Genomic DNA, 18,129 nt, shown 5'->3' with positions numbered 1-18,129 from the left:
TAGTTCTGCTCTATGTAAACATCTGTGGCATTGAAGGATAGCTCTGTTGTCTGTTAAACATGAATGACATTTTACAAATGTTTGTGTACTAGAGCTACTGTAATGGGGTTTCCATAGGCCCACTGGGAGCATCTTATGCTGCATCTGATGGTCTGATGGTTGTTACCAATTTTTTTTTTTGCTTTTCTCCTTAAGACAGGAGACAATTGAATGTTAATTAAAAAAACTTGTTCAGTGGAAAAAAATATCCATAAACATTCTATGTTTGTGTATGGAAAAACCTTTACTCTGTTTTAGGGTTACAATTTACATTAAAATATTTGCTCTAAATTAACAGTCACTAATCATCTGATATGTTACTGGTAGATCATACTCAGATCATGTGCTATCTGATAAGTAAATTCCTTAAGTATCTTACTTTTCCACTGCCTTGAATTTGATATAATCATTACATGTCCATAATAGGCAAGGAAGGCATCTTGATCTGAGCAGAAGTGAATTTGTTTTCCTTTAATACACATGCCAATCTTTCTGTAAGCCATAAAATGTTGAAGATTTCAGCCCAGAGTACCTAGTACCACTCCATTTATTGTAGTAACAAGTAGATTAGGCTGTTTTCTATTTAAAAGAAATTACAACTCTAGCAGCAGCATTTATTCTTTCTGGTTGTGTTCAGATTATTAACTGGAAATGCATTCAAGTTATTAAATAAAAAGAAGGGGCAAAGACATCTATATTTTGCAGAAGAATTGGAGTGCTGTTGCTTACCATTGAAGGAAGTCTTTAATTTAGGATTTAAAGAGGAAAACCTGTTATTTTAAAATCTAAGCTTATATATTTCCACTAGAAAAATCTTGTAACACTTTCAAGATTATTATTATTTCTGTCTTTGAAATAGAAGAGATGAGAAGGGAGAAGTTTTAAAGTTATTTTCCCAGCATATCTGTGGGCAAACAGACTTGATAGCTAACTTTTCTCTGATAATATTCTGTTGAGAAAACAGATACATTAGCTTTAACTAACTATATCCTCTAGCTAAAAGTAACCTTCTTAAGTCCCATGATAGCATCTCTGTGAGAAATAATTTATGTTTGGTGACTTGATTTAGCTACCCTTGTTGATGAACAAAGATGTAACATAAGAAAATAAAGTTCTTATTTCTTCTATGACCAATGCTAACTTACGGTCTTGCTCTCTGCTTGTATGTTCTTCTCTGGCACTGTGGTTTTCTTACTAGAAAGAGATACCTCTATGAAATTTTATGTAGGAGGATTATATATTATGAGGTTCAAAATTACAGTGCTTCTCAGCTACCTTAAATCTTGTGATACAAATATATTTCACTATGATGCTACATTATATATAATGTTTGAGAGTTTTAGTAGTATGGTTTGTATAACAGAGCATGGAAGATGTATGCCTAAACTAGTAGAGACTTGAGCAGGTCAGTCCATGCAAATGGACTTGTGAATTTTCCCACTCAGGTTATTTTTACCAGGTTGGGTGTTAATTCCTACTCTCTGTTTTTCAGTGTAGGTAAACTTTCTGTGCCTGCGTTTTTTGTACACTTTGCAAGGGAAGATCTACAATAAATTGGAGTGGATGAATGCTATGTAAACCAAGTCAGAACCTGTATTTTATCTAGATGTCCAAAGGATTTTTATTGGTAGTGGAAACTAAGCTTGCACTGGGAAGTCAATAAGCCTGCTTTTTTTAATTAATAGAAACTTTGGGAGAAAGGGTCACAATGAAAAAAGGATAATGATAATTTTCACAGATCAGTAACATTTTAAACATACATTCCTTGTAGAAAATGTTAAGCAGTAAACTAAAATTAGGTCAGGCTTGGTAAGAGAAGCAGGATAAACTGGTACCGTATGCACTTTGAGGATTGGAATGAAGATTATTTTGAATGATAAACCGTAGGTTCTTTCCCTGACCATTTGAGTTTTATGCTTTGGGCATAATATTAAAAGTTGACCCTTCAAACAAGAGGAAATTCTTCTACAGATGTGTATTTGCATGCAGTGCTACAAAAATTCTAACAAACAGCAGTGATGGCTGTGAAAATAGCCATCCACCAAATAACCAAAATGTTTGTGTAGAAAATGTATTTTGAACCACTTTTGTTCATTCTTAAGTAATTTTGGAGATGCATGTGTGTGCTTGGTCTCTTGTTATACCTTATTGTCTATTTCTGGCTTTTCTATAGGCAAACCTACATTAACAGTTGGCAACTGTGTTTGTTGTATTGATATTAAGCACTTATAAAAGCTTTTGGTAAAGGTTTTTAGCTCTCAGTTCCTTAGAGATCCAATTTCATAGCAGTGTTGCCATTGTTGGCAACCAGTTTACTGGGAGCTGTTCCACACAACCTTTGTTTTTCAAATGTTGGGTTTTTGTAATGTCCTTTGCATAGAGATATCAACATCATGCTTGTCATCGCTCGCTTTGATCCTTTTATAATGGAAAAGATCTGGCCACTTCTGTGGTTATGGGATTCTGTAATGACATCTTCTCTCTGTGTTCCTACTTGCATGGGATTAGGGATGATTCAGAGTACGTCCAACTCTGGGCTTTGCTTCGAAATGCATGTTCTTATTTGAAGAAAATCTGCCAGTGGAAGAAATTCATAGGTTGGAAAGATCTAATGTCATACGTCAGTAGTTGGAACAAGCAAGAGGTTAGTGACAGGAAGCCCAGATCCTTATCCCTACTGAGGATTGTAGCAGCTGCAGGATAGACAATGCCTTGATCTTCTCGGGAACGCCTAATGAGTTCAGGAAAGCATTGTATTCTTGTATGCGACTTCAAGATAAGAACAAATACTACCTAATACACAAATGGTGCAAATTTCAGAGCTTTTTTTATTAAATGGGATAATATTGCATTCGGTCAGTGTACATAACGGTTGTGTCCTGTATTCAGCCTCTGATTTATTTTGCCAGGTATTTTATTTCTACTTGTATTTTACTTGTATTAATGCTACATAATTAAAACCAAGCTCTTAAAAAAAACCCACAAAAAAAAAAAAACAAACCCAAAAAACACACAAACAAAAAAACCCAAAACACAATCAAAAACCCAAACACCAAACAAAAACCCCGAAACCCAACAATCACAAACACTCAACACTCCAGAAATCCCCAGTCTTCCAAAGAAAAAGCCATGCAACTTGTTTAAAAAACCCAAGCCCCCACACAGATCAAGTACACCTTCAGTGACTGAAAGGAAAGGAAAACTTTACCAAAAGATGATAGTAGTTTGTTACTTTCATTTCTCAGGAAACAGAAAAATAAATTTTCTTTCAGGAAAGCACAGGGACAACTGAAACTATTTTTATTTTTACATTTAAAAAAAAGGAAATAAAGCCAAACTATAAAAAGATTAAATGGCTTAAATTGAAAGTATTTTCTTAAAAACAAAATAATAGCTACAAGTTTACACTGATGTAGAGATAGTTTATTGCAAAACTGTACATTGCTTTGTTCCTGCTTATACTGGTTCTTAGGTTTTTTGCTGTGAACTTACATTAATTGAACTGGACCAAGGAAGCTATAAATACTAAGTAGCTTGGAAATTAACTGCTACAGTATTATTGTAAATAATATGAAGGATAGCCTCATGTCTTAAATATCTTTTAAAATTATGAAACTTTCTGACATGCAAAGTTAATTCCTTTAAATATCAGGTCCTTGCAAGTGGTTAGTCAAAACTGCCAAAAGGTGAAATGACTCCATGATATGACAAACTGGTTTCCCCCTGTGCATACATTTTTCAAGGTTATGTTGCCTGTTTTGTTTCTGTATTTAAAGAAAAAAATGAATATGTGGCTTACCATAAGTTATGGTTCTGAAGCAAAACGTTTTGTAATTTAAAAAAAGTTCAGTGTATACAGAGAAAGAAATGGAGTTTGTCTTCCCTGCTCCCATGGTCTTTTGTGTGAAATTAAGACAGTGTCATACTAATTGGCTGACAAATATAACGCAACTGTCCGGTAAAGGGTACCTCTCCTCTGTTTAATGCAGGTATGTTCATTTATACATTTATACTTACAGGCCAGACTGCAGGTTCAATTTCCAAGCCTACTGTTTTATTCTGCTTTCAGTTAACTATCTCTGATCTTCACTTTTTTGGGGGAGGAGCAGATTGTTTTCATTGGGATAAGATAAATCCTTACAAATTAGGCTTCTATTCTGAGATTCAAGGAGGAAAAACTTCCTGTACTTGTTGGTTTTTTTTTTTTTTCCCCTAAATACTTGAGTGCTATCGTAGTTGCTCTATTTCCTTAGCAGATTCACTCCCACTTGAAACAGTGATGTCAGGTTTAAATTAGCAAGTTGGAGAAAATAGTAACGATGCTTTTTTGATGCACACTAATGCTATGTCCAATATGGGCTCAAGGATGCATCTTTAAAATTTGAGCCCAAGGAATATTAACATTCCTTGAAGAGCTGCAAATTGAGGTAGAGACCACTTTGCATAACTTGGACCACTCGCTTTTTCAGAAGGCAAAGCTTGCACCATTTCTATAGTACTGGGTCTTTGCTGTTGGACCTGCTTTGGCAGCACTTCCCGTTCCAGTGTCCCAGCAGGAGGCACAGCTTTGCTTTTGGGTTTTTTTTTTTGTGTGTTGTTTCGTCCTACCAAAGTGGTCGTGTTGCTGAGGAGCTGGGAGAAAGCAAGGGTTCTGTGTGCTGACAGGAGATGTGCTGTAACACAGCAGTGCCACCAAAGGGGAGGTTATATTCAGTGCCAGGAGGTTTGCAGTGCACGCTTCCACCTCGCTGGCACGGGGATGTCTCCAGCTGCCTTCTCTGCCGCTGTGGTTGTACCACTCCACTGCTTTCCCAGCATCGTTATGGCTGAGAGTTGTGGAAAATGCCACTGTGCCAACAAAGCCACTCTGAACTGATGACTTCTGCCAGTGTTGGAGAAACACATGAAGCCATGCATGGTTCCCCTCCTCCATGTGGCAGGGCAGTGTGTGAGGCACTGACAAACAAATCCCAGTTAAAACCAGTCCGCTTTTGAGGTCAGCCTTTACCAGCTGGCCTGGCCTGGCGCAGCTGATGTTGTGGTAGCACAGAAGCCTGCAGAGGAGCAAAGGAGGAGGAGGACCATGGTGGGCAGCATGACGCACGCCTTTCAGAACCTTGTTATTCCATGATCAGCACAGAAATCCCGTTAAGGCCAAAAGGATCTTCCTCCCAACCTCCAAAAACCCCAGGACCTGTCTTGCCAGCTTGTATGTTAGATAGAAAATGAAGTCTTTTGTCCTCTCTCTGACAGCAGGTAGGATTGGGGTGGGTTTGCTACAGCAGGGTGAGATAGTTTTAAAAATATTCTTGTTACAAAGCTGAAGGTTTATAATGCATGCTTATTTGTGAAGAGACCCATCAAATAATTCATGTTTATGGTAGGCTACAGGGTTTCTAGTATGCTGTCTGTTTCATAGTTGTCTTTTACTATCATTATTGCTAATTCTAAAAGTTCTCTAAACGTGTGAGCTCAGGGCACTTGCAAGTAGTTTTGTCTCCCATGGATCTTTCTTTTATTCATTGTGTTTTGGTTTTTTCAGCATTTCTCATTGTTAGGATGTTTCTGCATCAGCAGGTTCACCTGCTTCAGCAGAATTCCTGTGTAGCTGCTCTTCCTGTGCCCCCACGCCAAACAGCTTTGCTCTTTGTGTCCTGAAATGTCTAATCCAAAGGGAAAAGGGACAGTGTTCTGAGGAAGTGCTATTACCCTCTGTTCACTTACTGGTTCTCCCAGTGCAGTACTTCTGCATGATTCATGATCTGTTCGTATGCCCTTTTGATGCAAGGTCCTGCTGGTGGAGGTTCCTGTTAGTGAGGGATGTGGAGCTTGGACGTTGTCTTCTTGCTGGTTATCACTAACTGTGGAATTGCGACAAGGGAAGCCTGAATGACCCTCAGCAGGTCCTCCAGTGCAAAACTGGAGTTGTCCTTTGAGTGTAACAGAAGTGGAATACACATAGAAGGACATCAAAGGACTCACTGTAATACAAATAATAATTTCCCATAAGATTGAGTCTCCCATTATTTTTTTTTTTTTTAATTTAGAGGTTCCAGAATAAGGAAGTGTTAAAGTTTATCAAATAGGGCTTTTTGTAGCCTGTTTTGGTTTATTTTCTTTAAAGATGAATTTGAGTATATCAATTTTAAGACTTCTCATGTGTTTTCCCCAACACGTTATCTGTAAAGATTGTTTGGATAATATAAAAAAAAATAATTTTTTTATATAATTATACTGTTTAAGGAAGATGGTAAGAGCAAGTGTGAGAGAGGAATGTATGTGAAATTACATAGGCATAAATATAAGCTTTCTGTTTCAGTTCCATTATTTATAAAATGCTGCTTTCATAGAGTGTAATGAAGTATGGAAGTCCTGGAGTTGACTACCATCCATGCATTTATGTATACATAAATAAAAGTATATAAATGTATAAATATAACCCCAACTGTCTTCTGTAGAAAACTCCTTGATGTCCTTTTCGTAAGAGTCAAACAATAGCCATCCTGAAGGAAAAATCAATCAAAAGCTTTTTGGATACATCTGTATTATCAAGCTTAATCTTAAATACGATCATGTCTAAGGGGTGGGTTTTTATTACTTGTTTGTGTTTTGTTTGTAAAACTTATTACTTGAAATGCTGTTATCTTTTCTCATAAAAAAAGTTTCGACGCATAATATTTTTTATTCCCAGCCAATTACCATATGCTGCATGTTGTGTAGAAAGTCACACCTTATGCATTTAACTGAAGTGGTGCACTAGGTGCTTGCACTTCCTCTGTGTCTCCACCCTGTGTTCACATGTGTAATAAAACATCCTAGTGTGGTCGAGAGCACGTTAGTATCTAGTCTGAACCTTTCAGAGGCCATTTAAGTTAGGTACAACTCAAAATATCTGATTATCCCCCTTCTTTGGAAATTGCAGTTTGGCAGGTGGATGGTTGGAAGCATTCTCAGTCTCACAGAAGCGTCTGAATTTATCTTTTCCTCTTAAATGTTAGAAACTGCAAAGTAGGTTTGTGGCAAGATTTCAAGGGGAAAAGAAGAAATTCTATAGAAAATAACACTTATGAATAAATGATTGCTTGAGTTTATAATGACTCATGATTCTTTATAATCGCAAATCATCTTTGTGATGTCTTGTTATTTGTTCTGAAAACATATAAAACGCTTTTCTGAAAATATATTCTGTGTAACTTTTTTGTGTTGGTGGAAAAAATACTGGGAATGAAATCATTATAGGGACAAGTTTTTGCTCGAAGTCCCAAGTCTTTCACTGCAGGAAGTAATATTGTAACTTGTCTTAAATAAATACAAAGTTCTGACTTTATCATTAACGGGGGAGATTTGTGTAGAATATTGTATTCATTTACAAGGGAAATGTGGTCCAATTCAAATGTTCGGGGATTTTAATGCAAATTTAAGTACAAAAGATATCACATGTTTTCAGTCTATATAGAACTTGGAAAATGTCTTGGGTGGCAGCTTTAATGAACTTGTACCAAATTTTTCAAGTTGTGGCATTCTTAACTAGAAGTATGACAGTAGAGTTGGTTGGTGAAGGACTGACAGCTTAATCCAGTTGAGCAGCCCCTTGTGAGCACTGAATTAGTGGATTCTCTCCTGGGGATGTGTACAATCTTTGGTGTCAAATGAGGTGGGAATATTACCTATTCCACTCCCAGTCTAGTAAATTAAGTAATACTTTCAATTGAACAATGATACGTATCCCCAAATATAGAAAGCACAAAGGAACACTCTTCTATACTAATGTCTCTTTTTCTCCCCCCTTGAGTTTTTTGCTTCAAATGCAAGGCATCTTTCATAACAGCTTCTTTAAGCTAAATATAGAACAACATTTAAACTTCCCCCAAATAAAAACAAAAAACTCAGCTAAACCAGGCATGTGTGGAGAAGTAGCCCAAGGGATAAAGTGGACATTTGGACAAAATGAGACAGGTTATTTCTGTAGTTGGTGTTTTCTGGAGGGTAGTTTGAGTATTTTAAGTGGGAAGCGTTAGAGTCTCAGCAAAATGGGACTTAATGTTTAATAAATGTTAGTCTCTTCGTAGCTAGTAGTTAAAACTATGAGAAGGCAAATGGTTTAAATTGTGGTGCTGTTAGACACTCTGTTTATAAAGCTGGTGCATAGACTTTCTGAATGATAAGTGTTATCTTTCAAATGCAGATGAACACTCTCTCTGCACTTCATGAAAATTAAGAGTTATTGAACTCTGTCAGAGAGGAATTTGAAAATACACCGTGCATTTTATTAGCGCTTAAAATTGTTGCAGTGCTAAATACGGCGTCTTCTACCAAGTCCAGTGTTTAGTGTGCGTTGGTTAATATATAGGCTTGTTGTTGTTTGGTTTTCTTATCAGTCCGTGCAGTTAGACCTCTTTAAAATCTGCCTGGGAGCAGCTGGCAGCTGACGTGCTGGGGTTGGCACCACCCAGGGCTAAGTGACATCACCAGGAGAAGTCTACCTCGGTGCTCAAGGAAGTTGGTGTGGGAGCCACGCTCCCTAACCGTGCAGCCAAACTGCTGGAGTTAGTAAATGCTGAGAACGCAGAGGGCATGTAAAAATGGAATTCCTGAAAAAAATTGTTCCCACTGTGGCTTCTGGAGATGTAGTTCTGGATGTTGGGAGTACTCCCCGTGAAAGCTCCCCAAGGCTACTGAAGATGAGACGTGTCAGGCTGTTTGCATTAGGACAGACAATAGATGAAGACGAGGAGACACATGGTTTACATCCTGCTTACAGTATGTATCCATGTCACCAACCTGGTAACAACCCATTACTAAGCTTTTCCTTCAGATCATGATTATTTTGCTAAATTGACAAATTTGATCACAAACAGCCTTTTTATCAGAGTTGCTTTGATACTGGTGTCTTTAGTTTTAGAATTATTTTATCATTGAGACACTATCACGTGTTAGTGACCTATTTGAACTCAGTTTTACAAGATTTCTAATGTGGTCCTCGTCTTTGCATTCCCGTGTTGACCTTTTTTCCCCACTTCTTGGGATAAGTATCCCTATTTAAGTTTTAAAATTGTAATGCAGCTGTGATTAGGCACTAAGAGTTTTCTAGACCATGTGCTGCACAGAGCTCTGACTGCAGTGAAGGGTTTAAGTTTTGTGTCAACTTTTCTCTCCCTGTTTTCAAATCCCCTAAGATTTCGAAAGCTTTCCTTTTAAGAGTTTTTTTTCATTTCGAACATGTTTATGCTTTCCTTTTTTAGTGTTTGGGAGATTGCAGATTATGTTTTTTATATAAACATAATATGTAAATTAAGGAAATCAAGTAAAAATATGGACATGTGTAGAGAATTTTCCCTTAACAACATGGGTAAACTTGCTTGTATGAAGTGTTTGTTTTTTTTAAAGCTACCTGTTAGTGTCTAAATACTACAGTGTATTGTGCTAATAAAAAGTAGAATGAGTTAATGTTCCTTTTTCAGCAGTTCAGCTGGGTGGCAATGGAAAATCCAGTTTTACTTTTTTTTTCTTTTTGCCTTAGGCTAAAATAGTAAGGTCTTGAACCTTTATGCTCTTGGATCCTGATGGTTATCAGATGCACAGTTTTTACCCTTTGCTACGTGGTGGCTATTTTCAGGAATTAGTGTGGCCTTGAAATTTTTTCCCTTATGTGTCTAACTGCAAAGACGTGAGATGGTGACATCCATCTTTTCGGGTCGTGAACTTATAGCCTTAACTATGGAATTAAGCTTGCGGTGGTGGTGGTGGTGGGAGAAAGAGGTTTCCTTGGAAAGACTTTTCTTAGCCTTTCTGATTGTAATATAAACCACTTTTTTTTAATGTGTCAGGTTGAGTAAGGGCAGCTGGGGAAAACAGGGACAGTTCTGTTTTGTTAAACAAATCGTTCCTGTGTATAACAAATTAGAACAAGTTAATGTTGTAATGCTATGGACTATTGAAGACTTCTTACAGAAGAAGGTCTGTTAAGACTCTTATTGCCTATATGCTTGGAAGCTCTGATCAGAAGCTCATGGTTTCCGAAAGGGTACTGCTCTTTTAGCCAGGTTCGTGTCCTCATTTAACTTTGTAGAGCCCTGACGTTTATAGTTGGATATCACTGTGATGTGCACAGCCTAAATATCTCCATAGGCATATGTCATCAATTCTGCTCTTATGTTGTATTATAACTCTCACTTTTAAATAATATTTTATTTCAAATGTTATAATTTCAGAATAAATAGAATTGTCTTTGTGCCAGGTTAAAAGAAAATGCTACAGGCTGATGTTTGTAGACAAAACAGATGCCTTCATGTAACCTCGGTCAATGTTTTGTCGATAGCTCAAGCAAATGAGGATAACGATCATAGAGTCTACCAGTCCTACTGATGAAGATGCATTCTCCTTTCCTGCATATTAAATATTTGCCAAATGGTGATTATTAGGAGTGATTTTGTGGAAATCGGTAGTGCCTGACTAATATCACTTAATAGTGTGATGTCGTCATTTGCGAAATGCAGACTTATAGTCTGTTCTGGGATCATGCTTTTACAATAGCAGATAGTAGCTGAATCCTCTTTAAATTATCTGCTTATTTCTATTTTTGTATCTTGGTAATGGAATGAACTGCTCTGCTGGAATAGAGCAAAAGAACTACTGTGTTTACCGGTTGGGTATGCTGCAGAAGGCAGGTGCCGACAAAACAGGTAATAAAACAATAGAATAATTTGAAAAAAAAAAAAAAAGAAAAAAGATAAACATTTACTTGCTTAGTGTCAGCAGATGTGTTAATGCACCATCAAATTTGATGTAATGAAGCTGTTCAGGATAGGTTGTTGATAGGTTTTAAAGCTGAAGTGGTTTGTCCTGTAGATATATGTATGAATTTGAAAGTGGGTGGGTTTTTATTTTTTTTTCCGTTTCTGTTCCTTATTGCTCTGTTTAGGAACACTTTTGTCTTAATGAGGATTTAGGTGAAATACCGAGTCTGGCAATGATTTTAAAGTATAAAAGTATTTTAGAACGTCTTAAAACCAACGAAAAACCTATTCCTGACATCCAAAGCATAAAAGCATTGTTATTTTGATAATGCCACTCAGTTGGGTTGTATATATCTGACCTAAATATTTTGTGTTGAATTCATTTTTAGGATTAAAATGTTTATCGGTATCGCCTTTCAAAATGTTAACTCAATTAGTATATACTTTGTTTTATAGCTGAAAGCAAGGCCTTAGAAATATACGCTTTGTGACACATCTTTTAAAATATGTAGCTTCTGTCAGAATGGTTTCAAGTGTACTTCAGAAATCTTTCATAACTGTCTTTTTAGATTTATAAGATTGTTAGAATTCTAGGAAAAACGCCACATCTCATGCGCTGAAGTATTTGCATATGATTGTATGCATCACAGCACTTAATAGATGTTAGTAAAAGAATAGGCAGTTCTTTTAAATTTGCTGTGGCGTTTAAGAGTTGTCATGTTCTCAGTTTTAAAAATTGCTACATCAAAAAAGCTCCAATCCAAATCAAACGTAGACAGATGAGCTTGGAAGACCCAGAGAAAGTCTTTTCATGTACCAAACCTCACATGCAAGTGTGTTCACATACAGACGCATCTACAAACTCTTTTGTATTCTCCCTTTTGCTGTGTGTAGCATTAAAGGGGAACACCATGTCTGCTCTGGGCAAACTGGCAAATGGCAGCTGGACCTGTGGGGTAGGAAATGGGCCCTTCTGTTGCAGGTCTGTGCTTCTGTTGCATTGTAAAGCAGGGTAGCTGAGACTGGGGAACAGTCTTAATGATCAACTCTGTAAGTTAAATCTGCAGTAACTGTGGAAGAGATGTTGGATTTACCAGTGATGTGAGTATTCTCATTGCTCATAGTGTCCACGTTATTTCTGTGTATGGAAAACGTCTCTTTTTGCAAACATGCTTCCCTTCAAGTGTCTCTGCCAGGGGAGCAGAAGTAAAGTGTGTTTTAGTGGTAAAGAAATGAGTAATAGAGCTGTAATTGCCTTGGTGGGCTAACAGCAGGGACTGGATACGTATAAGCTGCCTGGAGCGGTGTGACCCTGTAATCCCAGCATCTCTGCAGGGCATATTCAGCTCCTGTTGCATCTCTGATCAGCCTTGTACAGCAAAGGATGACCAGGAGCCCTGGCATCTGTCTGGAACAGAAGTCAGTTTCTGTACCCACTTTCTGAGTTTCAGTTAGAGAAGACTGGACTGGCTCATGGGCAACTGAGTGCCATGGCTTCCTCCACACCCCCAGTCACTGTTTGCGTCTCACTTACATTCAGAGACTGCTCCATAATTCTGTTTGGGATCCAGAATTCTATTTACATAAAAATCTCTCACCCTCTCTCCTGTTTTCTTATCATAGCAGATAGCATTGTTTTGCTTGAGTAATGCCCCAGGAAATTATTCTACGTATATTTTCCATTACAAGCAATAAGGAACCTTTCCTAAGGGCCTCTGGAACTTGCTCTTGAAGCTCTGTGCAACAGAAGGTAGGGGAAGGGGATTTTGTTGAGATTTTTTAGTGTGATTTTAAAAAGCGGATCAGGCTGATCTAACAGTTAGCTACCAGTGAAAAGGGCACACGCTCCCAGCTGTGCAGCCCTTCCCCATCTCCTGTCGGGCACTGGTGTGGCCTTTGAGCTGATTCATTTCACAAAGCAGAAAATGGTCTAATATTTTTGGGCAGTATTTTTGAGATAAATTGGCAAAGGGAGTCAACTCGCTGAGAAAGGGCCTTTTAGGTCAGTAGTAGGGGCAGCATTAAATGTCTTACTGTCACAAAAAGTAGCAATCACCTTCTGGATACCCTCTGTTTTAAATATATTGATTTGTAGAAAATGAACTCTTTAATATTTTAGATAAATGGAAACATAAGCATCTCTCCAGAGTTTTATTTTAAGTGCAGTGACGATAGTTTTTATTATTACTGCTTATAAGCAGATACAATGACCATTTGGTACATGTTTCTGTTTTTTGGTTTGGTGTTTTTTGTTTAGTTTTTTTTTAAGTAAGGCATTTGCTTAAGATGGAATCAATAATAAGCTGAAAGAATATCCAGTGAGTCTTTTTAAAAGTAAGCCCAAGTGGAAAGGGAGTATGTCTCTGACTTACTCATTTCACCATTAATATGGAAAATCGACTAGAGTTATATTTAACTGTTAAAAAAATTTGATGGTATGACATGGTTCTAGGAGAGATCTCAAATATGATTTTCAGCCCTTTAAAAGTAAGCCCAAGTGGAAAGGGAGTATGTCTCTGACTTACTCATTTCACCATTAATATGGAAAATCGACTAGAGTTATATTTAACTGTTAAAAAAATTTGATGGTATGACATGGTTCTAGGAGAGATCTCAAATATGATTTTCAGCCCTATTTATTTCAGTTCAGATTTTTTTTTTTTTAATTGTATTGTGTACTCGGCTGTATGCCTAATAAGCTTTTATTGTAGTCATTTCAGGGTTCCATCTGAAGCATAAGGATGCATGGATTTACAATGAATATGCTTTTTTTTTTTCCTAAAGTGTTTGTAGTTTTTTTCCTTTTTTCTGTTCTTTTTTTTTTTCTTGCCAAACCTTACCTTTACCTCATCCCAAAGAGAGACAAAGTAATTCTAACTTAGTGCTTTTTCAGTACAACTCGAAGGTAGGTGTAGAAGGGCCTTTTTCTTCGTACTCAACAGCTACTCACATGGATTTCAGCAGAAGGTAATGTACATGTTTTCCTCTGAGATACGGTGAGCAGAGCTCACAGGTTTTTTAATGCTATTGTTCATGTAATAGAATACCTCTGCGTCACGTTTGCAGGGGTTTTTTGCTCTGATTTTATGATTCATACATCTTCTGGACTTTAAGCACTTAAAAGGTTTGCTGAGGCTTAAACGTGTTAGTCTAAGGTTTCAGATGACAGCTGAACCATAGCAATGGCTCAGGGCTGCGGAAAGGAGATTGCACCCTTCCGCGGTTGTCTTGTATATTTATTTGTAGTGGTACTGGTGCAAGTTTGTCCTTGGGGAGACTGTTCAACTTACTAAACCAACAGGAAACTCCCCTTCCTTCCCCATACCGATTAATAGGCAGCAAACTGGAACACTGTGGGAAAGAACCAACAGCAAATTCAGGAAGTGAATGTTAGAAATCCTACTGCATGGGCTTTTTTCTTTTGTTTTTGTCTTTATGTCCTGTAGACCATGAGTACTTAAGCTGAAAAGTCAGAAGTAATAAGAACTCTCTTCCATTTATTTAAAAATAAACCGACAAGTATTAAATGTGAAATTGAAGAATACTTAGCTGAAAATATTATTTAAACATCTCTAGGCAAATTCTTCAAGATGCTGCAGTTAATGCTTCAAGGGGGTTGTGAATAAAAGAAATATCTATTTCCCTTTTCAGTCCACAGCTACTTTGCACTAAGATAGTTGGGAGAGGGACAAAATAAAGCTTTTAACTTGAAGGAGAGTGAAAAAAAGTGATAGTATGAGGAGAATGAGAGAAAATTTAACATAGCAAGAAAAACAAGCAATTTTGCAGAAGATTTGTCAGTAGCCTGTGAAAGGGAGCTGTGAAGTTCTGAGTTCAACAAGATACGGAGAAACTCATTGCAAAAATAATTTTATATGCTATTGTAAAACCATTCTTTCTGTGATATGGTGGAAATACAAGGAAATAAAAGTGTTCTTTTAAGTTCTTTGTGCCTGAGCTGTCCACAGGACTTGAAAGTGACATTTTGAGAGGGAGAATGGTTTAGCATGTTGTTCCCTTTTGATTCCCACTGAAAATCTCTTTCATGTAGAACAGATTTTAAAACATACCTGTGACGCGGCTATCTGTTTTCTATAATGTCTGTCTGCAGTCCAAAGAAGAGTCTATAAGAGACTGGACAACATATAAAATCAAAATCTCAGCTTATTTTTAAGGAGCCATTTTCCTTTAAGTATAAACCTGTTATCCTTTAGAACACATCAAAATCAATCACTGGGCTAAAAAATCCAAAATCCACCCCCTTAGCTCTCAAGACTTATTTCTAAGGTCAATAAAGTGTTTACCAGCAGGACTAAATCAGCAGCTGCATATAAAGATGCCATCAGCAATTCAGTTTTAAATTATAAAAAGATTATCATTTGAAGGTTTTGTTAAACAGTTCTTCACTTTTCAGTTGAAAAGGAAAAAAGAATGTTTCAAATGCAAAACTTATAGTTTATAGATGATCTAACAGTCCTAGTCTTCTCTAGAGATGGTTTTTCTGTTTGTTTCTAATGAAAATGTGAATCGTAAATGGAAAATGCAGATATGACATGATGTTTTTCAGTAATTCAGGATACTTTTGCTGGCTGTTGGCAATTTCTGTTGGTTGCACTTGTAGCTATTTTGTGTCTTGATTTGTAGACTTCAGTGTTTCCAGTTGCTTTTGTTTTAAGCTCTTAAATAACAGAATGCTTCTTACCCTGTGAGTGCTAACTTTGTATGTGTTCCTTCTGAAAACTACCACATGCATCCAAACTGAGGGAAAATAATTTCAATTGTCTCATCTTAATTAGGGGCTACTTCAGAAAGCCTTTCATTTTTTCAGTAAATAGCATTCTTTGTGCCTCTAACTTGGCACTGAATAGTCTTTAGCTGACCTTCAAGTAAGGAAATGTCATGAGTGCCGCCTTCAATTGGGAATATGTTTTCTCAATTCTTTAGTGCTGTTGAAGAATACCTGTGACTTGGGAAGCAGTGTTTGTGGCCTCGGCTGCTTTACTCAACATGCATCTTCTTTCTCTCCAGCCAAGTTCTAAAAGGTCCCTGCAAGCAGAGACCCTCCCAGACAGAAGTTTCTTGGCTTGTGCTCTAAGGTTTTTGGTGTTTGTGTCTGTTTATAAAGGAAAGATTGTGTTAAGAGAAATCCAAACGCACTGCTCATTTGGAGAGATAAAATTTTCAGAAAGCCCCATCACTGAACAATGGTACCTTCTAAAGGGGTTAAGTTCCTGTCTGTAGTAGTTTTTCATCAGGCACTCTGGATGTTCAGGACTCAGTGTACCCTCACCTTATAAGGGGGGACTTTGATTTCCCATTGCTAAGACCAATATGAGCTTTAAAAACTTTACCATCAGGATGCTGTTGCACAGTCTTATTAGATGTTGACCCAAAACTTTGGTGTCTCTTGGCAGCTCTTAAGATGCACCAGGGTGAGCCTTTTCTCAGTTACTTCTTTGGCTGGCTGAAGGGAGAATGGTTTTAATTTCAAAATATTTTCTAACTTGAAAGCAGGAAAAATAGGAATTAAAGCCCATAAAAGCAGCTCATAACTTGTATAAAAATACTGTGTTCCTCCCATATGTTGTTTTCTGTTGGCTAGAGATAGTTTTAAAATATTGTTTCTTTATTTTTTGGTTGGGGTTTACGGAAGGAGTTGTTTATTGTTATTTTATGGAAGGAGCAGTATAGAACTGAGTAGTTTAATTTGCCCAGAAGTTGATGAAATTATACCATATACATTTATAGGTAGATTGTATGTTTGGGAAGTTAACGTGTTCGTGTTAATTACTGAGAGAAATGAAGAGTATGCTACGGCTCTATCAAGAAATAACATGACTGACAAATAGAGAGCAGCCAGTTCCATGAACAGAAAAAGTCTAATTCTCCGTTTTACCTGAACATGTTTCTACCACCTGATTCCAGTTCTTTAACCAGTAGGGATTGAAGTGGTTGAAGTGATTACCTTGGACTAGGTTATCTGAAAGGTCCCCTCCAACCTAGGCAATTCAATGGTTCCAAGTGGAGTAATAGTGTCCCTTTCCATTTCATTGGCTCTGCCAGAGACAGGTGTGCGGATGGAGAGCATTTTGGTGTGTATGTGTTAGGTGTTTGATATCTGACTGTTGCATTTACCTGCCTTTGAGTTTGACACTTCATCTTGTTTTCTCCCTTCCTGAGTTTTGTATTTTTCTTACTTCAATGCAACAGCACACTTGCTGAGGACAAAGGTTCGGAAATGACACTCATATGAATTCCATTAGTTCTGACTTGCAAATTCATGTATATGTATGAATTACCTTTCTTAATCTTAAAAGCATTTCTGTTTCATACTCCTACTCCAGGTTCCTACAAGAATATCTGTTGTTTCTCAGAGGTGGAAAACTTGTAAAATTCAGTATTAAAACCACTTAATTGTTTAAATCCTGGTAATGAAAACGTGTAAAAAATGCACTGTATTTAAACATCTGTTGGCTTTGGAGTGAAGAAATGTGCCAGTTTAGTTCATCTATGAAGAAATGCCGTGTTAACGTAATTATTTATTTATGATATTGGGCGATGGAGCTCCTTATGCTGCTGCCCTGTGTAACTGAAACACGGGGAATGGGAATTTCAGGAGTTGAAAATTGGAGAGAATGCCTTGCCCCTGCTCGCTTTCCTTCTCCTGCCCATAACTACAGCTTTCAAAGTCCTTACGCTGTTTGTGCTCGTAAAACTGCTGCCTACATGGGGATTTAAGCTGCTGTGGAGTAAGTTGGTAGGTTTGTGCTTGTGAGGAGGTTTAGCAGAGACACCTAAATTAATTCCCACATGTAACTGCAGTTTGCCATCCCCCTGCCTGCCATTAGCCCTCTGGGGCAGAAGGGGCTGAAGCGGCGTAATCTGCATTACGCGGGGCTGTTAAGTGCTTTAACATATATAAACAGAAATGGGCTGCAGGCTGCCAACAGCAGCGGCTCAGGAGCCAATATACTACTTTGCTTATGGCAGAGGGAAGGGAGAAATTTATCTCCTGGCGCAGGGCAAGGCAAATACATGAGTACCTTCAGCTGCCGTGGGAGGCTGCAGCCGAGAACATTTTCTACCCAAGTACTATTGTACTCGTGAGGCTTAACAGACTTGAGACTTCTGTGCGGAGTTTACACCTATAGCTAATTTACTTTAACTTTTTTTTTTTAAGTTTTCCTTAATGAGTCCTAAACTTTTGGTGTTGTGTTTTTTTTTTTTTTCCCCCAAATGCTTTCTATAGGGATAGAGTAGCTGATCCTCGCGTAATGCAAATATGATGTTTCCCATAAAAGCGGCACAGACATCCAGCAGCTTGGGAGGAGCAACAAAAATAGAAACATAACTG

At 37.5% G+C, this 18,129-nt stretch overlaps 1 protein-coding gene across 1 annotated transcript in view; it reads left to right on the top strand.

The window, feature by feature from the left end:
* Window positions 1-8,512: 8,512 nt before the first annotated feature.
* FRYL (FRY like transcription coactivator) overlaps window positions 8,513-18,129 on the top strand; it is a 162,065-nt gene continuing 152,448 nt past the window's right edge. Inside the window, exon 1 of the mRNA XM_014945555.1 lies at window positions 8,513-8,799. Within this exon, the coding sequence (XP_014801041.1) occupies window positions 8,622-8,799 (178 nt within the window). The 5' untranslated portion in view covers window positions 8,513-8,621. The remainder of the gene's footprint in view (window positions 8,800-18,129) is intronic.

This window comes from Calidris pugnax, unplaced genomic scaffold (genome assembly GCF_001431845.1).
Source record: "Calidris pugnax isolate Ruff unplaced genomic scaffold, ASM143184v1 scaffold58, whole genome shotgun sequence".
Lineage (NCBI taxonomy): Eukaryota > Metazoa > Chordata > Aves > Charadriiformes > Scolopacidae > Calidris > Calidris pugnax.
The sequence above is the reverse complement of the archived record's forward strand: the minus strand, read 5'-3'. Positions and strand labels throughout refer to the sequence as shown.